A 27,575-nucleotide genomic window follows, 5' to 3' on the forward strand; every position below is an offset into this window, starting at 1 on the left:
TTCTGAGGCTGTACCTCAAGTACCCTTCGTGGCTTCTTAGGACACTGGGCAGGCAGTGACGGTCAAGGTCATGTCCAAGAAGAGCCCCAGGTGACCTCTGAAGGCAAAGGTGCCCGCATCCTAGTCTTATAATTAATTCACAAAAGTACAATGTGGCCACTAGGCAAGGTGGAAGAAACAGCTTGCTACTACCCCACTGAAGCCCCACCCCCACCCCCATCCCGCACCCACAGGCGCAGCCCTTCCTGATGAAAACACACTTCCAAATGCCATCTGGGAAGGCAAAGAAGGCTACAGCTAAGAAAGTGTCCAGGCCGGGTGGTGGTGGCTCACGCCTTTAATCCCAGCACTTAGGAGATAGAGATGGGTGGATCCCGTGAGTTCTAGGCCAGCCTGATCTACAGAGCAAGTTCCAGGACAGGCTCCAAAGCTACAGAGGAGGAAAACAAAAAGTGTAAACACCAAATACATCTAAATGATTTCCATCATGGGACTGAGTCCCAGTAGGTTATTTCCCCAAAGCCATGGGAACTCAGATGACTGAGTACACCCACGGCAGCCTCTGCTTACCCTGGGCCTGGGCCACTGAAGTGAACGTGTAACAAGGTGGGGTTTGTTGAATATGTAACACAAAGTGGGGTTCACCACAGTGAGCGGGTAATAAAGTGGAGCTCACTGTGGTGAACATGGTAGCAAAGTTTGGTTCACTCTGAAGAATCTTACAATGTGGGGATCGCTGTAGTACCTGTGGTGACGGTGGGGTGGGCAGAAGGTAGAGAGCAGAGAAGAAACAGACCACTTGGCAACTTTTAATTAATAAACATCATCATTTATCATGGTTTCTTAAAAATTTCAATGAGAGACAATGGATGTAAATGAGAACAACGCGTCCGTTTGTATAATACGTCCGTTTGTACAGTCTTTCCTCCGAGTCAGAGCCACCACTGTGGCCTCAAGAGGCAACATGAATGGAGTCCAAGGGGCTAAGAACCAAACAGATTATTTGTAAAGATTTCTAAAAGCCAGGCAGTGGTGGCGCATGCCTTTAATCCCAGAATTCAAGAGGCAGAGGCTGGCAGATTTGAGGTCAGCCTGGTCTACAGAGTTGTTCCCAGGACGGTCAAGGCTACACAGAGAAACCCCATCTCCAGGGTGGGGCAGGGGGGACTCTGAAATGCAGACGGCCGACTGGAGTCCACAGAGATGGGAACGGTTGCTCGAACCCACTTCTTCACATGGGAACAGTGGTAGTTAGAGCACAAAGAACCCACTGCCCCGCTAGTCATTTCTCCAACGGAAGGGCCAGGGAGGAAAAGAGGCCATGACGGGAGGCTTCATTGGGGGTGCTCAAGAAAAAGCACACAGATTTGGTGGCTGCAGCACGACAGAGCTCTCCTTGTTACCAACATGGGCAAAATCTCAGGAGAGGTTAGGGGTTCTATGGCGGATCCAGCAAAAACCCCCAACTAGCAGAGAAGACCCAGACCACAGCCACTGGGAGAGAGGAATTACAAATAGAAATTTCTGAAATTACCACTTCTTCTACCCTGAGCAAGGACAGGCATGTCTAAATAAATCATGTGCATTCAAGAACATCCAGACTGGGAACTCTAGCGTGCTAGGAACGTGCGCTGCCCCCTCTCCTAGCCCCGCCCACCGGATGCAGTCCCCAGGGTGAAGACTGAAGCCCAGCCGCTGGGCCAGTGAGAGGCGCAAGGCAGATGAGATGCTACACATCATTTATTTCTCGGAGATGGCAGAGCCGAGAGAACTCTCCTACCCCACACTTCCGGGCCTAACAAGGGAAGCAGGCACACAATCCACCAATCAGATCACACAGAAAAACACATTCGCTGCTCTTCATGGGAGAAAGACCTCAAGATACTTATTAAAAAGAGCTCCCCTTCAAACTCAAAAGAGGGTTAAAAAAAAAAAGGATCAAGTATAAACAAAAAAATAAAATAAAAATAAAAGGGAAGTGGATGAAACCCCCATACTCCTGAGAGTAAGTTTCTGGTGACTGACTCTGGAAGAAGCCGAGGCAGGAAAGAACGGTACAGAGATGGAAGTGGCCGGCCATGTGAGTGCCTTGAAGATCCCACAGCGCTCTCCATGTTCCAGGCCAAGCAGCTAGTCCCGGTAAGTTAAGAGTTTTCTATTAGAAGAAAACAAAACAAAAATAAAAACCACTCCAGAAAAAGGGTCAGGGGAGAGGAAGTGTGTAGAAAGGTCAAGCCGCTGACCGCCGGCGGATCACGAAGAGCCCGCGCTGCAGCTGGCCCAGGTAGATCCTCATCTTGGTGCTGTCGCTGGTCTTCCTCACCCAGATCTGTGGGGACAGAGAGGGCGTGCGCGGGTGAGGCGGGGCCTTCGGAGGACCGTCTAAGCGGCCAGGGCTTCCAGGCAGCTCCCAGAGCACCCACACGGCTCTGACAGTTTGCTCCATGTCTGCCTGACTCCCCAGGACTCGACTTGGTGATCATGGTTTTCAACATCCAAAAGACAGACATGTACTCAGGAGTCACAGCTTTTCAAACCATTTAAAAATATTTCCCTTGGTCCGACAAACCCCCCCCCCCCACTTTGCTAGAGCTGAGAAATGACCTCTGACCTCACAGCTACTTGGCCACCCTCGTAGGGTGTATTGTGGGGTACTTCACTCACAGCCCTGTGGGGTGTATTGTGGGGTGCTTCACTCACAGCCCTGTGGGATGTATTGTGGGGTGCTTCACTCACAGCCCTGTGGGGTGTATTATGGGATGCTTTGCCTCCCAATACCTCTTTCCTCTCACTGGCTCTCCGTGACTTAGATAATTAAATGGCCTGAAGAAGGTCTGACCCAAAGATTGCTCCCCCCCACATATACACAGACTCTGCAGAGTTCTCCACAAACCAGGCTCAGGCTCAGGTTTCCTCTCAGTCCCGCTTCATGTCTAGTGTGATTACTGAGTGACAGAAAGATGTAAGAACATACAGCTTAAAACTGTATGTTTTAACACACCGCAAAGATCCTGCACAAAGCTGAGCCTCCTGCAAGACCATTGTAAACAGAAAACCAACCCCAAGCATGCTGAGCCAGGCATCACCCACCCTCCAGCTTAGCAGCCTAATGTGCCCATGAAGGCCAAGCAGCTCCAGAGTTGCGGGACGATGCATCTGAAAATCGAGCTGCCTCCCAAGAATTGAGGGTTGCCCCTCCGTCAGCAGGCAGAGTTCTGATGCCCTGAGGCTTCAGCCCTTTGAGAGACACCTCATTTGCTCACCGGCCCTCACTGGCACACTCTGAGAGAAGGTGGTGGTCGTCACTAGGTCCTAGAAAGGCCTGCGTGCTCTGCAGAGCAGCCCACCATACAGTCACAAGGCCTCTTGGCTGGGGATCGCCATGTCTTTCAGGTTGACCCCCACTCTGGTTCTCCACCTAGGGAAGAATGGCTGTCCCCAACTTCCAAGCAAACTACCATTTTGCAAACAGGTCACGTGTATGGGCATTTTCGATTCAGAGGGCTGAGAGAATACCAGAGGTTGAAGTTATTTCATAATCCAGTTTCATTAGATTTCCCGTGCACTGGCACAAATCATTAACAGAGGGAGACACAGAAAAATCCATTTCTCTGCAGACATTTGTGGGCTGATAAACGATCAGGCCAATGCAGTTAAAAGTTCCAGACTTTTTAAAACTTCTAATGGCGTAAGTGAGACACTGCTGCCGCCTTCCTAATGAAGGGCCAGAGGGAGCCCCAGGGCAAGCCCAGCATCCTCGGGTAGCACACTGAGCAGCTTTGGATCCAGACCTAATCCTGCAGGAAATGTTCCGAGAGGCAGGCCTGGCAGCTCGCTCTCCAGAGGCACAGCAGGGCATGTCAGACTGAAAACAGTCAGGAGATGCAGCAGGCAATATGAGTACCCACTCACTGAGCGCATCTTGGGTGCTGGGCCTAGGTCCAGTGCCCCACTAAGCCTCAGAGAAGAAACAAGTCTGCTGGTGTTCAGGAGAGGAAGTTCTAAATAAACAATGAAACACGTGCCAGTCCTCCCCAGAGACCGCGCCTTGGTCGGCGCACAGCCATGCCAGAGCACCAGGTGCCAGTGCCCCTGCCTTCTGCTCTCCTGGGGCTGTCAGCTCCGTGGCTCCCAAACCATAGCTGCCCAGGATGCATCGTGGCCACCACAGCACGTGGAGCTGCAGGACTGGCTCAGGCAGGCACAAGGGATCAGGGCGACTCTGTGTGTGGGTAGTTTCCCCTGACAGCGCTGACCCAACCCATATGAGACAGGACTCCACAGGGCTTTCGGGTGGGGCTTTCTGTTGGGTCTGCTCTCCTCAGGGGGAAGAAGTCTGATCCCTACCTCATTGGCTCCCACTGAACTGATCACACAGCTCAGCTTCTGGTTGTCCTTTGACTCTAGGTAGATGGCTTGGCTCTTGTGGTACCTGACAAAAACAGGACACAAACAAAAAAAAAAAAATCAGGAAGGGGTAGGAAAACCAAACAGCACAGTGACAGAAACCCTCACTCCAGCAGGCAGACAAACTTCCACCTTAGACTAGAAGCCTCCACTCTTGTGGAGCCAACACTTACCTCAGCCCCTGTGAAGGGAAACAAAAGGTTTGGTCAGGGAAGGTTGGAGAGCCTTGTAATCTGCTTTCCCTCAGTGGAAGTGCTCCACTCAGGCTCCCATAGCAGCTGGATTACTGGCCTAAGTAAAGCCAGCATGCCCAGCTATAATTTCCTTCATTATTAGGACTATATGCCAATTTTGTTGCACTTTCTGGCCTCACACCCTAACTGGCTGCTCCAAACACACACAAGGGTCTGGTGACTGATTTTTGTCCAATTACGTCATCAACAAGAAGAAACTTTGCATTCCGTCCTTATTTTAGCCATGCACTGAAAATAACTCATGAGACACCTGCAGTGTTTACCACTGACCACGCGTGGAGCTGGGGGACAAGTTACAAGGTCGTTGCTCTCTCGGTGTTTTAAAGGCAGAACCTTTAAACCCTATGGTGCAAGCACTGAGCAGGCACCGCTCACGGTCCCCACGTGAGCAGCAGCAAAGGGCTTCCGCCTTGGCCCACTCTGGCTGGGATGGGGATGTGAAGGGGAGCAGCAGGTCATGGCTCCTCACTCTTCCCAGCACAGGCTCTCTGCCCTACAGGGTGGCGCTACGATGAGAGCGCAACTGGCTGGGCCCAGGCCCCAGGTCAGCAGGAGCACAACTGGCTTACTCTGGCTACACAAACCTGGCAGAGAAACCCTCAGGCTCCTATGAACGGGTGTATCTTTGGGGAAAGAAGCAGACCATTTCATGGGAACAACGACAGAATTACTGCCCAAATACAGGCTCCGCCCGGAGCTGGCTCCAGCCAGGCTCTAAGCACTCTCTGCCCTACTTGGGAGCTGAGCTCTCAGGCTTCCAAGTCAATGCACTCCCTGAGAAGAACACTGGAAGGGTGCAGATCATAAGTGACCGCGGCATGAGACCGGCTGAGAGCCAAGCGTTCGTGCTGCTGTCACTGGCCAGGGATGCCTCATTATGCCACACGGGGCTGTCACAAGGTCCACAGCGTGCCCCGCACAGCAGGAGGGAGCCAACTACCCACAGCAACACACACTTGCCTTGGTTTCTCTACAGCACCAGAATCAGCATTTCCCAGTCACTGATAGCCTCCAAAAGAGGGAGAGTGGGACTCAAGGAGCTTCTGAGGGGACCGAGTCACTATGGAGCTAGAGACACGAACGGACACACTGGCCGGCCAGGCACCAACAGACACCTAAGGGAATGCACAGGAATGCCTGGAAGAGCACAGTACGGAGCTGAGGGGAAACACGACGTCCACGATGGTGCAGCGCTGGTAATAAAACATGTCCTTACACATGTATTACACACAGAAAAGCTGGGTGAACGTCCATTAAATAGAATTATAAAATATCAATTACGTTATCATTTTTTTGCTCAGCTTTTACTTCTCTACAATATCAGGTGTGTGTATGTGTGTGCGCGCATGTGTGCATGCGTGGCCAGAGGTCAACACTGGGTGTCCTCAGTCAGTTTTCACTTGAGACAAGGTGGAACTAACCCTGGAACTCTAATTCTGCTAGACTGGCCGCCACATGAACTCCATGGGTCCTTCTGTCGCTGCCTCCCCAGCACCACAATGACAGGGCCGCGCCACATGCCCAGCCTTTACATGGCTGCTGGGATCCAGACGCAGGTCCTCATGTTCACACTGCACTGACTATCATCTCCCCGCTGCAAGAAGCGCGTGTCTTTATGCAGGAAGTGGACGACACGCCCTATGAGCCAGGACCTGGGAAACAAGGACAGAGACAGCAGACCACGACGGTCTGTTAAAATGGCTGCTCTGGAAGACATCCCCAGTCCTCACAGCAGGAAAAGCCGGCCAGCTGACCAGCCACCCGATCTCCTACCACACGGCAGGGGTCACAGTGTCCACCTCAACCCTTGGCTGTTCCACAGCGTGGCTGGCCAGCTTGCTTCCCCAAGTAGCAGGTTCTCAAAACAACTGGCCCTCAATCTCACACACCCCACAGCAGCCTTGGGGAATATGGATAGCAAATTGATTAAATTCTTTGAATTCTATTAAATTCTTTGAAAAGTCCTCAGAAATTAGTGTTCAAATAAGGTTTTCTTTTTAAAGAAAAAAAAAAAGCAACAAATACAGGGCAACCTTAATACAAATTTATCTTTTAATTCTAAGAATTCAAAATATATTCAGAAAAAAAAGTTAAAGCTACACCAGTACAAGAAAATTAGTAAAAATGTGCTTCTCCTCTCATTAACCCACTGGGTAAGCTGCAGTTCAGCTGCCAGACAAAATGCTTTAAGCCCTGAAACTGAGGCCTGCATGGCAGCCTGACCTATCACTAATGGGAATTCTGACATGGGACCCTAGGTAAGACCTTAGCTCTGGGTCTTTCAGTGCTGGCCCAGCAAACCTGGATGGTTACTTTTTGGTTGGTCCAAAGGAGGGATGTGGAGTGGGGAGAAGCAACTGAATTCTATGAACTATAGGGACTCCTAATATCAACATAATAAAATTAACTTCATTTGATAAAACCTGACCCACATCGCAGCTCCAGAGGCTCACGGGGCTGGAAGCAGGCCCTGTAGTCAGCTGACAGCTAGGGGTCCCAATCTCTCAGCAAGGACTGAGGCCATCTCTGGTCACATTAGCGGCTCCACATGGCGGTGTAGAAGGGATAGAGGGAGAGGGGGAAAAAGAGAAAAGGAAGGAGGTGGTGGAGAGAGAGAGAAAAAAAAAGCGCACATACCCTGCAGCGCCTTCAGCTAGCTATTTTAAAATCTCGGGTCTTTTCATAGTGTCTTCTGTGAGGGGTCATTAGTCTAAATCAAAACATAAGACAAACTGATAGCACAAGCTAAATGACATAAAAGCGGGGGACCAAGGCAAAGTCTGGGATGCAGCCGGACCATGCCAAGATGGTGCCCTGCCCTGCACTGTACTGCTGACGTCACTACAGCCCCCAGGAAACACCCCACCTCTGGAAGGGATGCCCAGCACTCAGAAGCTCTCTTAGCCAAGGGCCACGTCTGCAGGAGAAGGAAGAACAAAGGAAGCTTTCAGAGACAAAGGAACAGAACACCTGGGGCCTGGTGGAGTGACAGGCTGCTTCTGGGCAGGCGAGACCTCAAGGTGGGACTCCCAAGACTTGTAATAAGGTCAGGGCAGGGCAGATCCAGTTGCCAGTGCCTCAAAAGAAGCTCTAACTTCAGAAACCAAAGAGGAGCAGCGCTAAACCCAGAAAGGAAATGGCATTTCTGAAATGTGTTTAACAGCGCAATAAACAACTTAGAAATTCAGCAAAAAGGTGAGTGTGTGTTCTGAAGACACTGTTTCTGGACTTGTTTCACTAACATGAGGAAGACGATGAGAAGTTCTGACACCACAGACCACTGTTCTAAGAGTACCAGACACCAGCCGCTGTGGGACCCTCTTTTTACTACATTTTTCTCCTCGAGACATGCCTCATACTTACAGAACCAAATTCAGAAAGGTAGAGGAGGCCTCAGTTACAAAACGAGCACACTCTGAAATATCCCACTGCCTGGAAGACTCCAGATCCAGAGAACCACAAAGCCTGTCCTTCCTGGGAGCCACTCTTCTTGTGGCCTGAGCTTTAAAGGTTATTGGTTGTCATTATTACAAACATTTTTTACCTCACTTTGCCCCTAGTGCTGAGCAGCTAGGGCCTGCCACCTAGTGGCAGCACACTGTTCTAGACTGTCAGGAAGAAGGCCAGAGAAGAGCCACCTGTGAGGGCAGCAGTCACTGCATCAGCCGACAGGCACTAAAGAAGGCGAGACAACCTGCAGGCTGACTTGACCTTTAAGTCTTTGACAGAACAGTCTACATGGAAGGCTCCACTGTATTTGGGGCAAGCAGGGGGATATATCTGTACTAACATGAGCCTTGGTAAATAAGTTCCACATGCCACAGTGACATTAACGCTGGGAATCTGATGATTAAACAACACGGCACATCTATACAACATTTGTACCACAGTCGATACAGCCAAGGTTCATATGAGGAGGTCAGAGGACAACTTTAGATGTTGATTCTCACCATGCAGTGTGGGCTGCGGGGGCTTGCATGGCACTCCGACCTGCTTGGCCCCGTTGCCGGGCCCGGGGTGGTTTTTGTCTGTACACTACAGTTTTATGCAGAGAACTGAGCATCACGACTTTGGCATCTGGGGTCCTAGGATCACCACGGACAGCGAGGTAATGACCTAAAGTGTGACCAACGCTAAATCACAAGATCACACCAGCACTCTCATTTGCCAACTTTTGGCTAAATAAAAACAAGGCCATTATAAATGGTAATGACAGAAGCCCTCTAGTGGCCCACGACTCCTCCATACAGCCAATTTAAAGTCAGGGTATAGCCATGTCTACCTATGGTGCCTGTCTGCACAGAAACACTGAAGATCTTTGAAAAGATGGCAGAATTAATGGCAAGTTAATACCTAGGAGGTCTAAACAGTGTTTGTTGAATGAATAATGTATGAGTGCATTTCAACTGTTTCCAATGAAAGTCACAGGCAATCTGAATGCTTCAAATAGCCTTCCTTCTAAATGCGCTATGTTTTAGGATGTCATTTCCCAACTACACTTCCTGGAACACCCTGAAAGCTGGAATAATGTCCAAGAAAAGAGTACAGCTACCAAATAAAAAGCATCTAACTTGAGAAACCCGGAGCTTTGAGAAGGGAGCCACTTAAATTAGACAGCAAGATCTTTCCCTGATCTGGTGAGACCACAGAATCCTTTTCTCCTGCCACCTGGAGCACAGAGCAGACACACCCGTCAGGGTTAGACAGGGACAGTCAGCACAGAGAAGAGCAGAGCAGACACACCCATCAGGGTTAGACAGGGACAGTCAGCACAGAGAAGAGCAGAGCAGACACACACTGTCAGGGCTGGGCAGGGACAGTCAGCACAGAGAAGAGGAGCAGAACAGACACACACTGTCAGGGCTCGGCAGGGACAGTCAGCACACAGAAGAGCAGAGCAGACACACAGTCAGGGCTTGGCAGGGACAGTTAGCACACAGAAGAGCAGAGCAGACACATTGTCAGGGCTGGGCAGGGACAGTCAGCACAGAGAAGAGGAGCAGAACAGACACACCCGTCAGGGCTCGGCAGGGACACAGCCTGCAAACTCTAGCATGGAGACAACATGGTTGTTTGTTTGGTTTGCTCTCAGTGACTGCATGGAGGGATCCACCAACTGGTCACTCACAGTCCTCAAATGTAATCTCACCAAAAACTCGGAATCTGGGCCAGAGTCCCAGTATGTCGGTTTGAGCCCCAACACCGCCAAAAGAAATTAAACAAATACATGAAAACGTGAGTTGAGAAACAACCGCGACAGTATAGCAGCCCGCACGACCCACGCCTCTACAGAGCTCTTCTGAGACAACTCTGAGTAGCCCACACTCCACCCCCTCACTCACCATCTTTTATCATAGTACAGTTTGCCGTCTTCTATCCGAGCCTCAAATCTCTGGGCTGGAGACTCTGCAGGTGTGGCAGGCAAGTGTTCAGGAGAGGATGGGGAAGCTGCAGGAACCAGAGACACCAAGATGATGAGCCCAACAATGGCACGCAGTAGCTGTCACCACCAGAGTGTGGCCACAATACTGGCCAGCAAGTCCTTAAACTGTAGTGCTGCCTGGGTTGGGTACAGGGCTATTCAGGGGTCACTGGCACTCCCAGGGGTCACTGGCACTCCCAGGGGTCACTGGCTATTCACAGGGACCCCTGGTGTTGACTACATAAGCACCTGCAATCTGGTGGCCTCTCATTGCCAGGTCGCCACACTGATCCTAGACTTAGTGTGGATACCAAATCAGCATAGCTCACGCAAAAATTCTTGAATGTCTCAAGGGCCTCTGCCCCATCTACTAATGAGCACCAGGAGCAGCCTGAGGGCCTCACCAGGACCTGATCATCACTGGACTGGTAGTGCTGGAGACTGAGCCCCAGAAAGTGCAAGACACTGAATATTCCCATGGTTTCACGTTCAGAACTGAGCGTGGGCCTGAACTTAATGCCTGATGCCTAGAAAGAAGGGAACCTTCAACAGCCAATTACATGTCTCCTTTATAATAAACACTAAGGAAAAGACGAAATAATACAATGGGCTTTTAAAAAAAGAACATGGGAGAGGCATGTTTATGATTCCTGTTGCTTTTCATGATTTCTCACAGGCAAACAATGAGCAGTTTTCTCCTGAGAATCCCACGTCTGCTCTTCCAGTGACAGGAAACAAAGACTGGCGATGTCATCGAGCACTCACCTGGCCTCTTAGGTGACTTAAGCTGTAGGAAGAACAACAAAAAAGTCTCAGAGGAAATCATTTTAGAAGCAACTGGTGACTTTAACAAATGACAGGGGAGCAAAGTGTCACAGGAAATTACGTCAAGTGTGAGCTTCCAAATACATCAAAAACATCCAACTGTACCTTGTTCAACGTTCTCAGATCCTCCATGATCTGCTCGTCCGTTAACAAATAGTTTAGCTGAGGTGCGAAGAGTTAAAGAAACATGGTTGAAAGGCACGGCGTCCAAGGAGACAGAGGCACGCATGCTCCTGACACTTTGGGACTACGCTGTTTTTAAGGTAGTCCCAAAGGTTTTGCCTTTAAAGAGTTAACTCTCATGCTAAATGTCATGGTCACCGGGTGTAGGAGAACTCAACACCCCCACCATCTAAACTGCTCTGAAGGGAAGGGAAGCTGTCCATTAGAGAACCAGGGCAATAAGGTGACAATTTCATCCCAGTTTAGAAAACACTTCTGCCCCATATTTGAAGGCTTCCAGACATACAGGGAAAGTCTAGCCTCATAGTGACTTAAATCATGCTGTGAAGGTGAAGGGACCTGGAGGGTGCCCTCTGCTGGTGGCACAAGAATTACAGACCCACTCTGGACAAATAGCTACATTTAATCTCAATAGGGACAGAACAGCTGCGCTGGCCACCGGTCATGACTATGGCTATACAGTTTCTTCCCAAAAACATCTTACCTACTTTTGGTACAGCCCACGGCCCACTAGTGCGGAGGCAGGTGACTGGTAGCCCACGGCAGCCCACGGCAGCCCACTAGTGCGGAGGCAGGTGACTGGTAGCCCACGGCAGTCTGCAGTCCTCTAATGCAGAGGTAGTATCTGGTACCATGGCAGGCAGTCTGTCCTTAATTTACACATTTCATTGTAAGTTGCCCCTACCTGGAAAGGAGTGTTAAAACCAGGCTGTTTCCAACAGAGTTATCTTTCCACATAACCATTTTCTGGAAATCTATCCCACAAAAAGCAACAGTTGAAGACTCCAGTACAAAATGGCTAACCCAACCTGTGGGTAAATATTTCATATATGCTTTCCCTTCTGATGGGGTAGCTGACCAATCCCTTGTCTGAGGGGCATGACCCCTCCGGTGCACAAAATACCTCTAAAAGATCCGTGTTTTGGTTTTTTGCTCTCTTGGTTCCCTGCTCTTCGCTGGAACTCTGGCTCTGTAAGTTTCTCCCATTTTCTCCTTTTATTAAAGCTGAGTGAGTATTTCATAAGGCTACACCCTTCAGTGTCACTGTTACTTGTGGGATGACGGCCCTGCATACACTAGCAAACAGATAAGCAAAGGATCTGATGTGATTCAAGCTTGGCACGAATGGATATCGGGAGCTGGTTTTCTCCTCTTGTCTGGAATGGGGACAGGATCATTTGGTCGCCTCCGCAATTTTCTGGTCATGATGGGTTTCACCTCCATAGAATCTGTGGCAAGAACAGAAATGGGTGAATCTATCCAGCTGCCCTGAAGCCAGCTGGAGTTCCCGTAGGGTAAGAGTATCAGTCCCCAGGGCCACCCCATCACAGCCGTGTGAATGGGTATGCTTTGTCTACACACAACCCAGCCAGCCAGACGCCAGCTCAGACTGCAGGCTCCTCTGTGCTTACCTGCTCAAGCTAGCCAAGTTAGGTACACCCCAGGCCAAGACCCAACATTATGGCTGATGCAGCCTTCTTCCAGCTCCCTCAAAACCTAAGGGGCTCTTCCTCTTTTCCCTCAAGCTGAGAACCCAGTCATAGGCTATGGGACTGGCAGGATGCTTGGGACCCCAAAGGCTGGGGGCTGCTCATGGGCACAGAAGCCCTTTTAAAGGCCACTGAGCCCACCAGGTTTCTTCCTAGGAAGTAGTCATTTAAGCTCCCAGCTTTCTTCTGTCTTAGCCTTTCTAGCCTGCTAAGGTCATGACCCACACAGTGAACCCACTCCACATGGGGCGATCTCTCCTCCCCAGCGCAGTCACGCAGATCTGCTCTCCCACAAGGGATGGGCTAGCCTGGCCACCTAAGTCTAACACGGTTCTGTTTCTCACGCCAGCAAGAGCTGCTACACACGAGCTTCACACATCAGCGCCTGCGAGTTTGGCCAACGAGCCCGAGAGCTCAATATGGGCACCACAAAAAATAAAGAAAGAAATAAATATTCAAACTCCCAGGGCTGGAGAGATGGCTGAGCACTGGTTGCTCTTCCAAAGCACCAAGGTTCAATTCCCAAAACCCATATGGCAAATCACAACTGTCAGTAACTCCAGTTTCAGGGCATCTGACACCCTTACACAGATATGCATGCAGGCAAGACACCAATATATGTAAAATAAAAATAAATAAATCATTAAAAATGTTTTAAAAATATCAAACTCCCAGAAGTGAACATCTGGAGTGTGACAACACCGGAGAGTAAACATCTGGAGTGTGACAACACCGGAGAGTGAACATCTGGAGTGTGACAACACCGGAGAGTGAACATCTGGAGTGTGACAACACCGGAGAGTGAACATCTGGAGTGTGACAACACCGGAGAGTGAACATCTGGAGTGTGACAACACCGGAGAGTGAACATCTGGAGTGTGACAACACTGGAGAAGACACCCGAGCAGGTCAGCATGTCTCAGTCATGTGTGGCCCTCCAAAGACCCAATCCAACTGCCTTGTGTTGGAAGGCTCCCTGGCTTCCGTGGGGGAGAGGCACGACCTAGTATCCCACTGCACAAGCCACGGGCCTCTCCAAACCATGTCCTACCTGCCTTGAACAGTCTAGTTCCTTCCAATCCACTTGCCAGGAACCCTGCTGAACACAGGAACCCCAGGCAGTGCTGGGCCTGCCTCAAAGGGAAGGCAGAAGACCGAGTGGGTGCTAGGAGGAGTCTAGAGCCCCTGAGGGCCCCCTGACATAAGGACTACTACAACAGGCCCTGCCTTCTGTTCTGCGCTCCCTAGGCTGCTGCCTCACCTCCTGTCCCACCTCCCTCTGCCGGTCAAGCGCTCCTTTAGCCTACTTCACCTGTCTTCCTTCCAAGTGGAGTCTAAGGGAGCAAGCTGACCCCAAAGGAGCAGAAGCAGAAAGAGTGGGCTGATGGGAGAGGAAGGGCAGAGGGAGACAGGCAAGTCACTATGAAGTCCCAGCTTGAGGAGGGCAGTGAGTTCTGGGTCCTACTGCATGGCACTGACTGGAATTAACTATAGAATACCGGGTGTTTCAAAACAGCCACTGGAACCTAAGACTGTTCTAACGTTTTCACCATAGGAAAATGGTGAATAGGGCCGGTGAGACGGCTCAGTTGGTGAGGGATGTCATCCAGTGGCAGAGCACTTGCCTCGCGTGAGTAAGGCCCTGGGTTCAACCCCAGTTTTTGAGATGAAAATAATTATAATTTGTTTAACTATTGGAAAAAAACTGAGCTGCAGTGATCTGAAACATACACTCTACCTGAGGCAGCAGCCAGGGAGGCCCCACTAGAGCACAGCCATCGCCATCCCCACAGGCTGGCAGGCTCGCCCACGCTGTCACATGCCACTGCTGCAGGGGTGACCACAACGGAGGGGAGAGCAGGGAATGCAGATCAACATTAGGTGTTTGGAAGCCAAACCATGGTGGGAATGAAGAGACCAATGTTGCCATTTAGATGCCGCCCACCCACCAGGTCAGGTTGCCCTGTCCACTCCCTCTTTCTGCTCAGCCCTTGCTCTGACTCCCCCTCCACTGCAATATTAGGTGCTGCCTCACACAACCATTAAACGAGCCTGTTACATCTTTACCTCGCCTTAAACCTGGGAGGTGTGGCAACTTAGTCACCTGGGAACTATCCAAATACAAACTCCACCAGGGCAGTCTCATTGCCCTGACTTGACGGTATGGAAAGAGCCAGCCTAATGAAATTAGGAGAACAGGAATAAGTCGGACGACCATGGCTTGAGTTAGCCAGGTCCTCTGGGTACTTGGGGCTGGTGAGGCACTTCTGAGTCAGTGCTGCCACTCACAAACAACATCCAAAGCAAGCAGGTGTCCGCCCTGGGCCAGCGAACCCTCCAGACACTGCATCCTCCCTCACCAGGCAAGACAGCTCCCACAGGAAAGAGGCCTGTGGCAGAGCAGAGAAGAGCCTGCAGAGACGCCATCAGGCCTCACAGGAGGCAACAGATTTCTACCTTGACATGATGATTACTCACAGCACCAACCACAAAGGCAGTATTCCTCATCAAATCCACAGCTTTTCCTGAGAGCATGAGTGGCTGCCAACAAGGGCTTGTGGGTTAGAAGGAGCCCAAGAAAGTGCCCAGAAAAGAACAAAAAGCCAAGCGGCAACAGGGTGGCTGACTAATGAGAAGAAGCCTGGGCTAGAGGTGGCTCGGGGGCTAGAGTGCTGCTCCTGCAGAGTCCCGACTGCTGGCCCCATGTCCGTCAGCCCCAACGGCCCACAGTTCCAGCTCCACAGCATCTGGTGACCTCCTCCAGGCTCTGCAAACACGTGACGTGAGCATGTGCACATACACACATGCACAAATCAATCTTGAAAAAAGGAAAAAGATAAGGCTCCTGATGCTTAAATGTCATGAGAATCTCCTTGCTTATCCCAGTCACGTAGAGCCCGGCCTTAGCTCAAAGGGTCACATCAATGTGCTCTGCCTACAGCCTCCCTACCACAGAGGGGCCCAGCAGGGCATGGGCAGGCCCTGGGAGTGGGACAGCCCCTCGCTCCAGACCCCCAGCAGCCCTTCAGGTGACTGCACCTGCAGCAGGCGGCTGGCCGGGTGAAGCTTCGCTTCCATAGCACAGCACCACAAGACCACAGCACTGCAAATACAGTCAGCACTGGTGTCCAGGGAGGCTGAGGACGCGGAGGGACTAATGCTCAGACAGAGCAGGTGGCCTGAGACACCTGCTTCTTACAGTCTTTCTCAGCAACCTCTTGTCTGCTTTTTAAGAGAAATATCCAGGTTGAAGCAGAAATGGCGATTTGAAGACACCTCCTCTCTGGACAGAGCTGGAAGCAGTGAATCTAGGCATCAATCCTCAGAGGTGAAGCAAGTCAGTCAGCCAGAAGGAAATCAGGCCTTCCATCTAACGCCAGGGCAGCATCATCTGGGGAAGGCCCATTACCCTTCCAGCCTCGCTGCCTTTCCTCCGCCCTCCATCATTCCCTTGGCAATGCTCTCCACACCAAGGTACTGAATGGTTTAAGGAAGGACGTCAGTACCTTATGTCCACAGGCGGCTTTAAATGCTTCTGCTATCTGCTTTACTGCATTACAAATGATTTCCCGGCCTTTATTTGTCTTTTCTGCCTCTGTCTCCATCCAGAAGCTGGCTATAAAACCACCTGAGCAGAGCTCGCTGCCTGTCGGTAACTAGGACAGCAAAGCATAGGTAAGGTGAGCACGCCCTTCCCTGCCGGGAGCGGGAGCAGTTACACATGAACAGGATGCCCCACTAGGCCAATGGAGCCTCGGGAACAGTGAAAGCTCCAGCAGAGAGCCACGAAACATAAATGCCATCAAGAAAACGGCATGCGGGTCAAAAACAGGTTGGGAGATTGGTACCCGAGAGGGTGGCACCGTGTGCAGCCCGAGAGAAAGAACACTGAACAGGGTAAGCAGCACAGCCCCAGGCACTACTCCAGCACCCACTCAGGGACCTGTGGAGGGGTCACTGTGTGTGGACAGGGTGCTAGGCTGGTTCACAGCACAGAACAGAGGGGCACGCCAGCTGTAACTGCCTACTTTCTGATCCGAAGTCGGCCAAGGATTTCCACAAAACTCACAAGTCCTACAGAGTCCTGTTAAAACTGGCTCTCCCAGAGCCCCAGAACCTTCTGGACAGGATGAAGATTAAGTTTGAGGGTGTGCAGAAGAGCACACCACCTATGTAGCCAGGTGACAAACTCAATGCCGACTTGTAACAAAGTCCTTGCCAAGCTCTAAAATGGCTGGCTCTTGCTAACTCCTCTACCTCCTGTGATTCACCAGTCTGCAGACGGGAACGGGTGTCGCCACAGCTCCCCTGAGACCTGTCTGTAACCTGCTACATTCCCTGGTGACAACTAAACCCCAGCTGACTAGGAAGGAAACTAGTCTGGAAATTTGCTCTAGACACTCAGGAGATTCCTGAAGGAATCACAGGCAGGCTCTGAGCTCACAGCACTGCCTGGGGGGAGAAACGACAGCACAGACACACCTTCCTGTAGTAACCATGGCGATCTCCAGGTGGTTCTGGTGAGAAACTGGAAATGTGAGAGACAAAGGGCAGCTGACAAGGCACCAGTAAGGCCCAAGCCACAGCCTGCAACTGCTACTCAACAGCCTGCACGTGGCCTGCCTGTCACGCGCAGACACCCAAAGGCACAGTCGTGAGATGAGGTGGCACCTGACCCTCTACAGGGGGAAGCTAAGAAGCCTGACCAAGTCCCCATCTGGCTCAGGGTGGAGGTGAAATGCTGATTTGGTCAGGAAGCCTGCTCTCCAACAGCAGACCTGCTGCGGAGGTGGGGCCGTGAGGCAGGGGAGGACTGAGGCAGCCCCAGGCCCAGGGCTCCGTACCTCCTGTCAGCTCCATCGTGAGCTTCTCATTCTCAATCATCTTCTTCTTCTCCTCGAGCTCGGCGATCAGGTTCTCCTTCAGTTCCACCTTCTTGTCTTCAAACTCCTTCACGGCCGCCTTCTTCTCCTTGATATAGTTCCTTTCCACCTGTTCGGTCTGATCAAAGAAAAATGTGGCTGGGGTGGTTGACCACAGGTGCAGTCCTGCCTCTGGCTCTGACCTCAGCAGCAGACAAAGCCTGAGACCTCGGTCACCTACACTGACCTGCAGAACCAGGGGTCTTGGGGACAATTCCAGGAGGTGCCCCAAGCCCAGCCATGTAGCAGTGCTCACTCCAAGGTACTGCACTGCCACCTGGGTCCCCCTTCTCCCTGCATCATGAGTCTGACGCTTTAGCGTCAAAACAGAACTTGAGTCTCTCCAAGCTAGCAAGGGGGTCCCTCTTGGAAGGAGACAATTTCAAGTGAAAACAGCCCACTCCAGATGAAGTTTCTGCATTTAGAATTAATTATATGATATTGAAGCCAGACAGCATGCTATTATGTTTGATCCCTAAAAACAAAAGCAACTACAAACCATTCATTAGGCGCACGACCCTTCAAGTACTCAAGCATCAAAATTAAGCTATTAATAAAATAAAAGACAAAACTGCCTAAAAGCCTACTTGTGAAATCTCACCAGTGTCCTGGGGACGACTGTGGGCTGTGGGCTGGAGTACACGCTCCGCCTGGCCACGACTGTGTGCGCGGAACTGATTTTAGTAAAAATGTCTTCCAAGTACTGTGAATCTGACAAACCGAAAAGCACCCCTCACACCCTGAGCCCTATAACCCTCTAGGTCCTTGTCTCAGCACCACGCACGAAGCTGCCTGTGACATGAAAGGAAACGTTAACTCCATCTTGCTCCAGGCCCAGTGAAGTCCCAGCGTAGGACGGATCTGTGGGGCCAACTCAGAGACTGGGCTGGGGGCGGGGGTGCTAGCAAATCCAGGCAACATGGCCCTGAGACACCTCAATGGTCACAGTGTGAGACAGAGGTCAACAGACAGGCTGTGGGCTGGAGAGACGGTTGGTGGTGAGGATGCTTGCTGCTCTTCCAAAGGACTTGAGTTTGGTTCTCAGCACCCATGTTGGGTGGCTCACAACTGCCTGTGACCCCAGCACCCCCTTCTGGCTCCAGAGGCACCCACATATGTGGTATTCACTCACTGATGCACACGTATGTAAGTTAGATTTTAAATAAAAATACAACAAGCAGTGAAGGGTGACGTCCCAACCCCGTGTGGTCAGGAGGGACCGCACAATACTCATGAGCAGACGGGGGTGGGGGGGTGGGGGGGTGGGGGTCTGAGCAGACACCAGCATCCCTTCCTCAAGCAAACACTGGTGAAGTGTTCCAAACTGGATACTTGCTGACAGAAGGAGAGGCCGGCAGTTCAAGAGTCAAACCGCAGCCTCAGAAGGAGCCTGCAGACCCAAAAGCTCCCGAGGTACTTACTTCCAGCTGGAGGAAGAGTTCTGAAAGAGAGGAAAGGGCAGTCAGAGTCGCCCAGCCATAGTCCCTAGATAAGGCAATCAGGATCCACTGAGTCTCGGGCATTCTACCTGAACAGCCCAACAAAATGCAAAGCTGTCCTCTCTCAGGCCCAGCAAGACAGTCCAGTGAGACACAACACAGCCACCTTAAAGGCAGAGTCCTCGTGGAAGCTTTCAGGGTGGGTAGCATGCCTCCAGGGTCTCCAGAGGACAAGGGTCTGGGCTCAGTTGGGACATAATTTTGAGGTCTTCCCTGACAGACCCAAATTCTTCAAGTCCTACTCTCTGCTTCCTTAGTCCTATGTGCCAGACAGTTATTAGCTGTTTACCTGTGGAATGGCTGCTCTTGGTTGTAAACTTGACTATATCCAGAAGTAACTGAAACTTAAGTGACTGGGTACAGATGTGAGAAAATTTTCTTTTAAATCATTTGAAGTGGGAAGATCCACTTTTAACCTGGGCCAAACCTTCTGGTGGCAGCCTGTACAAAGGACATGGAAGAAGGAAGCTTGCTCTCTTTGCCTGCCTGCCCTCCAGCTCTCTGGCAAGTCCATGCCCTCACTGCCACTACAGCCTACTTCTTCCGGAGTCCAGCATACTCTGAAACCGGCTGAGATAACCAGCTCCAACCGCTGCTGATTCTCAGACCTTCCACTGGGAGACAGGCACTGTTAGACTAGCTGGACCACAGCCCTAAGCCACTCTAATAAGTCCTCCCTCTGTGTAGAGACCCAGTTTATCAGTTCTGTTCCTCTAGAGACCCTCATACGGCCCGGCAGCCTCCGCCAGGAGGTGGTATACTTTGATAAAGCCAGCATCTGAAACAAAAAGTATCTATGACTCCCATCTTTTCTGGGTCAGTATGGGCTATGAATAGACCATGGATAGACCAGAAACTTCTGGGTGTCGCAAGTTCTGTGTTCTCCTTGGCAAGCCTCAAATCCCGAAGACCCATTTCCCTGTGAAAAGCACTCACACCCCATGGAGCTTCAGACTTCCAGAGCCCAGACCATGAGCCCAGACATTGATTGTGTCTACAAAAAGCTCTCAAGGCAAAGAAACCACTCATCCCAGAAGTCACTGCAGCCCAGGGAGCCGTGGGCACAGGAGCTTTAACTCCTACTGTTCGCTGATTTTCTGTAGATGGGGATCCTTGGCCAATGGCATGGAGAGTTTCCTAAAGCCATGGACAACATGCTCCAAGTACCAGTGTGCACAGATGTCAAACACCCTGAGCAAACACGAGTGGAGAAGACTGAGGGCATTAATTCCATGCCAGCAAGTGCTTGAAACACATGGAGGCCATAACAAGATGACAGCCTCCTCTCAGGCACAGAAGAAACCACAGGCACAATGAACTACAACCTCTTCCATACCAGCAACTCAGGTTGCCCACTATGCGACCAAGTGTACCAGACAAGGAGCAGCACACGCATGAGCAGCCCCGGCAGCTAGATTCCTAGAGGAGAGGTAGGTGAACAACTCTGGCACACCTGTCCGTCCCCTCACCTCTGCCCCAGTGAAGACTCGGGTGGGTTCTAGGGAACAGCTCCGCACTCTACGAGCATGGGCGAGCAGAAGGCAGGCAGTACCGTGTGCACACGGGAGGCCTACCTGCGTTCCGGATCCTCTCTCTGTACTGCTGATCCAGCTTCTTCATCCTCTTCTGATATTCCTGTAACGTACCTGATGGGGCAGTCACAAGGCAGAGGGATTCAGAAAACCAGCCCGCTGTGCCCACACCCAAGTCACTTTCTAGCATCCGGAGCAGGCCTAGAGAGCCGTACCAGAGAAGAGGCACCCAGCAGATAAGACCAGAGACCACACGGAGCCCCATTAGACCCCCCCAAGGTGGGGGAGTGAGGCCAGGAAAAGGGCACAGACACCCAGATGACACTGGTCATGGGGTCCTACAGTCTAAGACAATGGGCCTCCCTCTCCTGGAGAAGGGCCATTCCCTTACAGTGAAGTCTAGGTCAAGGCTATCCTGCTGCGGGACCCTGTAAAGACTTGTCACTTGTATTGCTTTAATAAAATACTGATTGGCCAGGAGCCAGGTAGGAAGTATAGGCGGGGCAACCAGAACAGGAGAATTCTGGGAAGAGGAAAGGCTCAGTCTGCAGTCATCAGACACAGAGGAAGCAAGATGAGAAGGCCTCACTGATGAAAGGTACCAAGCCACATGGTTAACACAGGTAACACAGATTATGGATTAATGTAAGTTATAAGGGTTAATAAGAAGCCTGAGCTAATAGGCCAACCAGTTTATAATTAATGTAAGCCACTGTGTGTTTCTTTGGGACTGAACGGCTGCCGAACCAGGTGGGACAGAAATCCCTCTCATCACTATCCAGGAAGCCTTTCTGTAATGGCGAAAACCCTACCTTTGCAATGTCCAATACAGTGCCAGTAGCTATGTGGAGGCTACTTCAGCACTCAATCAATACAACCGAGGAACCAGATTGTTAATTTTAATCAGTTCTATGAGACTTAGTCATGTGGCCCGTGGCAGTCGGACGGTGCAGGTACAAACCCTGGAACCTCTGCTTGTTCATCTCTCCCCAAGGCAGCTGTCATGAGCTCCCATCTGTAGGAAGCACTTGTTGGCACAGTACCCAGCATAGGACCAGGGCCCAGGAGCACAGCTCCTGGCAGGAAGAGCAGTTGCACTGACAGGGACCCTACAGTGTGCTGCAGAGACGGCAGCTAACCTGTCTGGATTCACACTATAGCCAACGCTCTGCTCCGGGCCCTTCTTTCCTCACTTGGTAGATGAAGCAAGAGATGGGACATGCTCCAAAGTCACATTCCTTCGAGAGCAGTGACACTGGGTTGCAAGCTTGTCATAGAACTTGAGGAGCCAGTTCTCAGTCTCAGGCTGCTAAGCCTTTCTTTAACGGTCACCGTACTTCCAAGACAAGGCCACTTATAATTTACCAAGAGAAGAGAACAGCATGGTAAAGCATGGATTGGCTTAGGAAGTAGGAAAACTTGGCTCCTTTGATAATAAGGTCATTATTGCTTAAAAATGCTTTTTCCGTGAGCATGCACGCATGCATGCCTGCATGTGTATCTGGAGGTCAGGACATCTTTAGGCATTCTCTCCTCCCACCGTGTGAACTGTGGGCATCACATCACGCCATGAGGCTTGACGGCAGCTCCTTTGCTCACTGTACCATCCTGCTGGCCCACAACCTCCTCTTAAAAATACAAAGTCTATCTTAGACATGGTACCCTGTGGACCCAAGGGAAACTTCAACCCAAGAATTTGTTCCATACTGAAAATGGTGAAATATAAAAGTAAAAAAACTCACGTTTGTGATAAGAGACAACAGAACACATACCAGAGGGCTAACACAAGCCAGACTCCACCATCATTCATGCTCCCAGACAGACCTAAACTCCAAGGACTTGTGCCCAGGGCACTGTGGGGGCGCAGGGCAGCCCCACACCTACCTTCCTGTAGCTGCTGCAGCTGCCTCTTCAAAGACGCCAGTTTGTCCTGATACATCCTGAAAGAGAGGAAGAATTCAGCTCTGGCTCGGCACTGGCAGACCAGGCTGCCCTGGGGGTGCCCTAAGTGCTCTTCAGGCAGAGAAGGGGAGTCACAGAGACACGCCCCTGGACTCCTGCAGCACAGTGTGTACAACCCCACGAAGCAGTGCGAACCATGCAAAAGTGAGAGCGCTGGCGTTAACACGTGTCTACACTAAGGGTTAATCAAGAGAGAACCAAAAGATCAGAAGACACGCTGCTCTCTGGAACTTAAGATGCAGAAATGAGGTTAAACACAACTTCAGTATCAACCATACCTACACAATCCTACAATAAATTATAAATGAAAAAAAGGGACTGAGGAGATGGCTCAGAGGGAAAGAACACTTGCCACCAGGCCTGATGACCTGAGTTCCACCCCTGGGACCAACAGTGGAAGGAGAACCAACTCCTGCAAGCTGTCCTCCGACTGCCACAGTACAGTGTGCCATAACCCTCTCAAGGCACAAAACGCACACATGAAAATGTAATTTTTGAAAGGCTCATGGATGGGAGAACAAGGAGCTGCCTCAGTGCACCTCCCCTGCAGACAGCACAATGTATAACCACCAACCTTTGGGTCGCCATAAGCCCACTGCATTTCCAGGATCAGAAACACAAAGCTAACTCAGGCTCACTGCAGGAAGCTCTGCAGCCCTGGCTGGGCAAGAGCACAAGACACACTGAGCAACGTGCCCTCTTCTCATTGCTCACACCGAGGGACTATGGGCAACTACACACACAGGCAAGCTTATCTGAGCTGTGAATTCCAGGCGTATCCACCTGGGGCAATACTTTTGCTTCTACATGGAAAACACCCCCAGTTTCTCAGTGACAATAGCAACAACAAAGGCCTCAAAGAACGTCCTTCACCGAGACCTTTCCACTCCTCAAAAAGGCTGACAATGAAACATCTCTTTTTCAGAACAGAGAGAGGCTCAGGAGCCCCATCCCAGGCCTCTCTGACAATGCTGATGTGCAGCTCCTGTTCTCCGTGATGGAGAGCACCCAGTTCTCATCACAATGGCTCACAGGTTAAGAGCACTGGCTGCTCTTCCAGAGGACCCGGGTTCAGTTCTTGACCCTATGTGGCAGCTAACAATAGTCTAAAACTCCAGCTCCGGGGATCCAACACCCTCTTCCGAGGGCATTGCAAATGTGGTACACAGAATGTGCAGACAAAACATCAACATACAAAAAATAAATAAATAAATAGATCTTTGGGGGAAAAAAATAAACTGTTTCTGAAACCTGACCAGGACTAGAGAGGAGCAGACGCCCAGATGGGGTCTGAGAAGTCTGTGGGACCCAGGGCATCGAATCCCGCCACACAGAGGTAGCAGCCAATTCCTGCCACTGAGTCCTCTAAACAGAAGACTGGCTGAGTGATGAAGGAAGGGGGCGGGGAGGACACCAGACCCATCGTGATCCTGCCCCAGGAAAAGAGTCTGCGACAATGCATTTCAAACAGGCAGAGTCCCCAGTAAAAAGCAGGCACAAGAGGAAGGCCAGACAAAGTTCCTTGGTGCAACTGAGAACACACGTGTGAATTATTCATGTAACCTGTGTCAGCTGAGAACACACGTGTGAACCACTCATGTAACCTGTGTCAGCATCGGCCACAGCTGGCTGAGTTGGTCCTTTGTGATCAAAAGCTTGCAAGTGACAGAGTGAGAGATGGCCACGCACATCTGAAAGGAGACACTGGGGAGAAGAAATGTGGACCCCCTGCCCTATAGGAACGGAAGGGTTCAAAATTATCCCACAGGGTCTCGAGATAGAGTCAACAGGGCCTCAAAAGAGAGCCAATCACCACTTCCTGAAACCTGGGTGTGCTGCCTTAGAAGCTGCAACCCACACTCAGGACTATGAAGCAGGAGGACGAAGGAGTTCCCGGCATCCTCGGTGACAATGATTTCCAGAGAATCCTGAACCGCCGCCGAGTGAGACCCTACATTGTCTGACACATCCTACCCTCCTGCCCATCTGACACAGACAAAGGCTGGGGCAGCACAGGGGACGCAGCTGCAGTCCCAGCTATGCCGGAACCCAAGTTTGGGACCAGTATGGCAACATGCAAGACTCTGGGTTTTGTTTCTTGTTGGTGGTTGGTGGTATATGTTTTCCTTTTCAAAAAAAAAAAAAAAAAAGTAAATAAATAAAAAGCAAGGCCAGGTGTGGTGGTGCACACCGTTAGTCCCAGCACCCTGTGAGCTGGAGGCTAGCCTGGTCCTAAAATCATTCCCCCACTCTACCAAAAAACAAGCAGGACTTTGGTTTCTCTGGGCTCACGTGACTGTGGCTGAAGACAGAGGAAGGCTTAGGTGAGGCTGTGAGAGCAAACAGCAGACGGCAGGCAGCAGTCTGCTCCGATCCCAGCTTCCCTGAATCTCAGGACACTCGGGATACCTAGCATTTCCTACAGTGTGGGATGGGGCTGGGGGCCTGCAAGACGCCCGTGTCTCTGGGCACCCGTTTCCACATCAGCCTGCAATGGCCTCGCTGCCCTCGCTCCATCATCTCCAGCACAGCTCTTGCTGGCCTGCCGGCAGGAGAGCCTCACAACAGAAGACTCCCAGACATGGCCGCGGGAAACTGCAGGAAACCGGAGCTTTGCAAGCACTAAGGTCAGAATCGGAGTCTCCAGAGAAAAGGCACAAAGCCAGACTCACTGTTCCTTCATCTCCACGTAGTCTTCCTCATCGTGCTTTGCCAGGTCTGTCTCACTAGCGTCCTCGGTGTCTGCACGAAACAAGGGAAGAAGCGATGGCTGAGATCAAAAGTCACACAGCTGGTATCACGACAGCTAATGAGTGGCACCTGGGAGAATAATAAATTTCTACCCAGTGTGGGTCTGCATGAACCTGCTAGCAAAAACAAATATATTAAATGTGGTTAAAGCAAAAAAAGAAAATGCCTTTTCTATCTTGGGTTTATGCTGAGAATCTGCTTTTACATGCCATACAGTCAGGGAAGAGGAGAGGCGCAAGGGACCGGCAGTCCTGACGAAGGCCACAGAGCGGCAGAGTGAGCAGTTCAATGTGAGAGGCTCTGGGCACGCACATGCTCACCTGCCACACATTAGAGACACGCAATAAAAAGGAGGCCGGCCGTTCCCACAACATATCCAGTTCTAAACCTGAAATGCTTTCAGAGTTAACAGATGGAAAAAAATAAAACCGGGAGAGGTTCAAGATAATTTTTAAAAAAACTGTTCCAAAACCTTGCATGGCCAAAAATAGATTTTTAAAACCAGGGGCTGAAGGCTGTTCTTTGCAGATATGGGATTGGTTCCCAACACCCACACCAGACGGTCTATAATGTCTGGTAACTCCAGGTTCAGGGGATCTGGCGCCCTCTTCTGCTTTCAAAGGGCACCTGTACACACATGGTGCACATAAACTCAGGCACACAGACATACACATAAACAAAAATTAATGAAAAAACATTTTCAATTATATTCACTTCGTTTTATATGTCTGGGTGCTTTGTCTGCATGTGGGTGCACCGCCTGCATGCCTGGAACCCAAAGAGATCAGAGTCAGGAGGCACTAGATCTCCTTCCTGGAGCTGGAGTTACAGACAGTTATGAGCCATCAAAACCTGAATCCTCTGAAGAATCAGCAAACGCTCTAAATGGCTGAGCCATATCTCTTGGTACATATATATAATATTACACATACTAAATAATAATAATAATAATAATAATAATAATAATAATAATTTAAACTGGCCTTTGGCAAATAGCTGAATCCAATAACCCCTACATCGAAGGAAGTCAATTTTGTCTTCACTGCACCCCTTGTGGTCATTAAAAGCAATGCAGCTTTCACATTGCAAAATCCCTGGTTAAGCCTGGCCTTTTAACGGAGTTAAACCAAATGCAATCAGTTCCTTCAACATTCTGCTCTGCAAACGTTGCTTTTTTTCTTTTTTTGAAAGGTACTTTCACAGAGGTCCTGTCAAGAGCCAGTCAGCTATGTCCCTAGGCACTAGAGAGACTAGGATGCGTAGGACGATCCTCCTTGAGAACAGCTGAAGTAGCTTTTGCTTTTTACAGCCCGACTTTGTGCCAGAATACTATGCTCCACTCATATAAAGGCCGCCCCGCTTCCCGCTCCGCACCTCTCTACCTATTAGCCTCTCTTCCACTTAGCTAGCTTCTTCCTCAATCTCTCTGGGTGTCCCTCACACTGAAGCACACAAAGTCCAGACTGAGAAGTGGAGCTCTGGGAAGCAAGAATGCAAATGCAAAATACTCGGGACTGAAAACAACTCCCGACCTCCCCTTGCGTCTGCTTCACAGCGGCAAAGCGGCTTTAACCCTTACACCCACCCAGGAAGTGAGGACTCCGTAAGACTCCGCAGCAGATGGGCAGACAAGAGGCTGGGCACCCCGAGGTCACAAAGCTGGTGTAGTTGCCAGACAAATAAATACTTACACCTGGCTAGTTCCAGGCCCCCAAGTGGAGCCGGGGCGTTAGGCATTTTGAGGAGAGAAGCAAGTGCACTCCGAGGGATGACATCCACGGATCTGAGACACCGAGCAGGAAGCCTCGGCTCTGGAGAGCTCTGGCGACCTCTGCCCCCTGCCCCACAGCCCCCGGGCCCCGATCGCAGCTCGGATCTCACCTTCGTCGGACTCGCGGCCCCGGCAGCTGCGCTCGTCGTCCTCGGCGCTCTCCAGCTCCTCGTCGTCCTCGGGGTAGTACTCCGGGGCAGGCGGCGCTGCAGCCGGGGCGGGCGCGGGAGCCAGCAGCCCCGCGGCACTCATGTCGCCGCCTCGGGCCGCGGCGGAACGCGTCCCGCGGAGATCGCGGCCGCCTGGCTGCGCCCCGACGGCCCCCACCTCGCGGAGCCGGAGTCGCCGCCACCCGGTCTCCCTCGGTCCCGAGCTCCGCCCCCGGCGCCCGCGCTGGGCAACGGGGACCTAGTGCGGCCGGCCACTTCCGGGTCGGAGGCTGCCCGATGACAGCCTGATGCCGCCATCCTCGAGGCGGTGGGTGAGACGTCGGGCTCCACGTTCTCTCACACAGCAGCGCCTTCATTGCTTTCTTAAGAATGCTCGATCGAACGGCC

The 27,575-nt window shown here is 51.2% G+C and overlaps 1 protein-coding gene across 1 annotated transcript; it reads right to left on the bottom strand.

Moving 5' to 3' along the window:
- Positions 1–793: 793 nt before the first annotated feature.
- On the bottom strand, positions 794–27,406 carry Suds3 (SDS3 homolog, SIN3A corepressor complex component). The gene is made up of 13 exons (XM_038345006.1): positions 27,129–27,406; positions 25,169–25,238; positions 22,419–22,474; positions 20,577–20,648; positions 18,925–18,944; positions 17,426–17,582; positions 12,225–12,320; positions 11,014–11,075; positions 10,849–10,870; positions 10,004–10,109; positions 4,348–4,432; positions 2,244–2,329; positions 794–2,155 (listed from the first exon to the last, which is right to left on the bottom strand). The coding sequence occupies exons 1-13, from the start codon at positions 27,268–27,270 to the stop codon at positions 2,131–2,133; spliced, it is 999 nt and encodes a 332-aa protein (XP_038200934.1). The 5' UTR covers positions 27,271–27,406; the 3' UTR covers positions 794–2,130.
- Between the last annotated feature and the right edge of the window lie 169 nt (positions 27,407–27,575).

This window comes from Arvicola amphibius, chromosome 10, assembly GCF_903992535.2.
Source record: "Arvicola amphibius chromosome 10, mArvAmp1.2, whole genome shotgun sequence".
Taxonomy (NCBI): domain Eukaryota; kingdom Metazoa; phylum Chordata; class Mammalia; order Rodentia; family Cricetidae; genus Arvicola; species Arvicola amphibius.

Bases quoted from the DNA above. Each gene is read 5' to 3' on its own strand.
- Suds3 (XM_038345006.1), bottom strand. From the start codon at position 27,270: ATGAGTGCCGCGGGGCTGCTGGCTCCCGCGCCCGCCCCGGCTGCAGCG. The intron at 11,076-12,224 runs ATATCCATTCGT...AACTCTTCGCAC, and splicing joins GAGGAGAAAACCAGCTCCCG to CTCAGCTAAACTATTTGTTA. The intron at 10,110-10,848 runs GTGAGTGCTCGA...TGGTTCCTGCAG, and splicing joins TAAGTCACCTAAGAGGCCAG to CTTCCCCATCCTCTCCTGAA.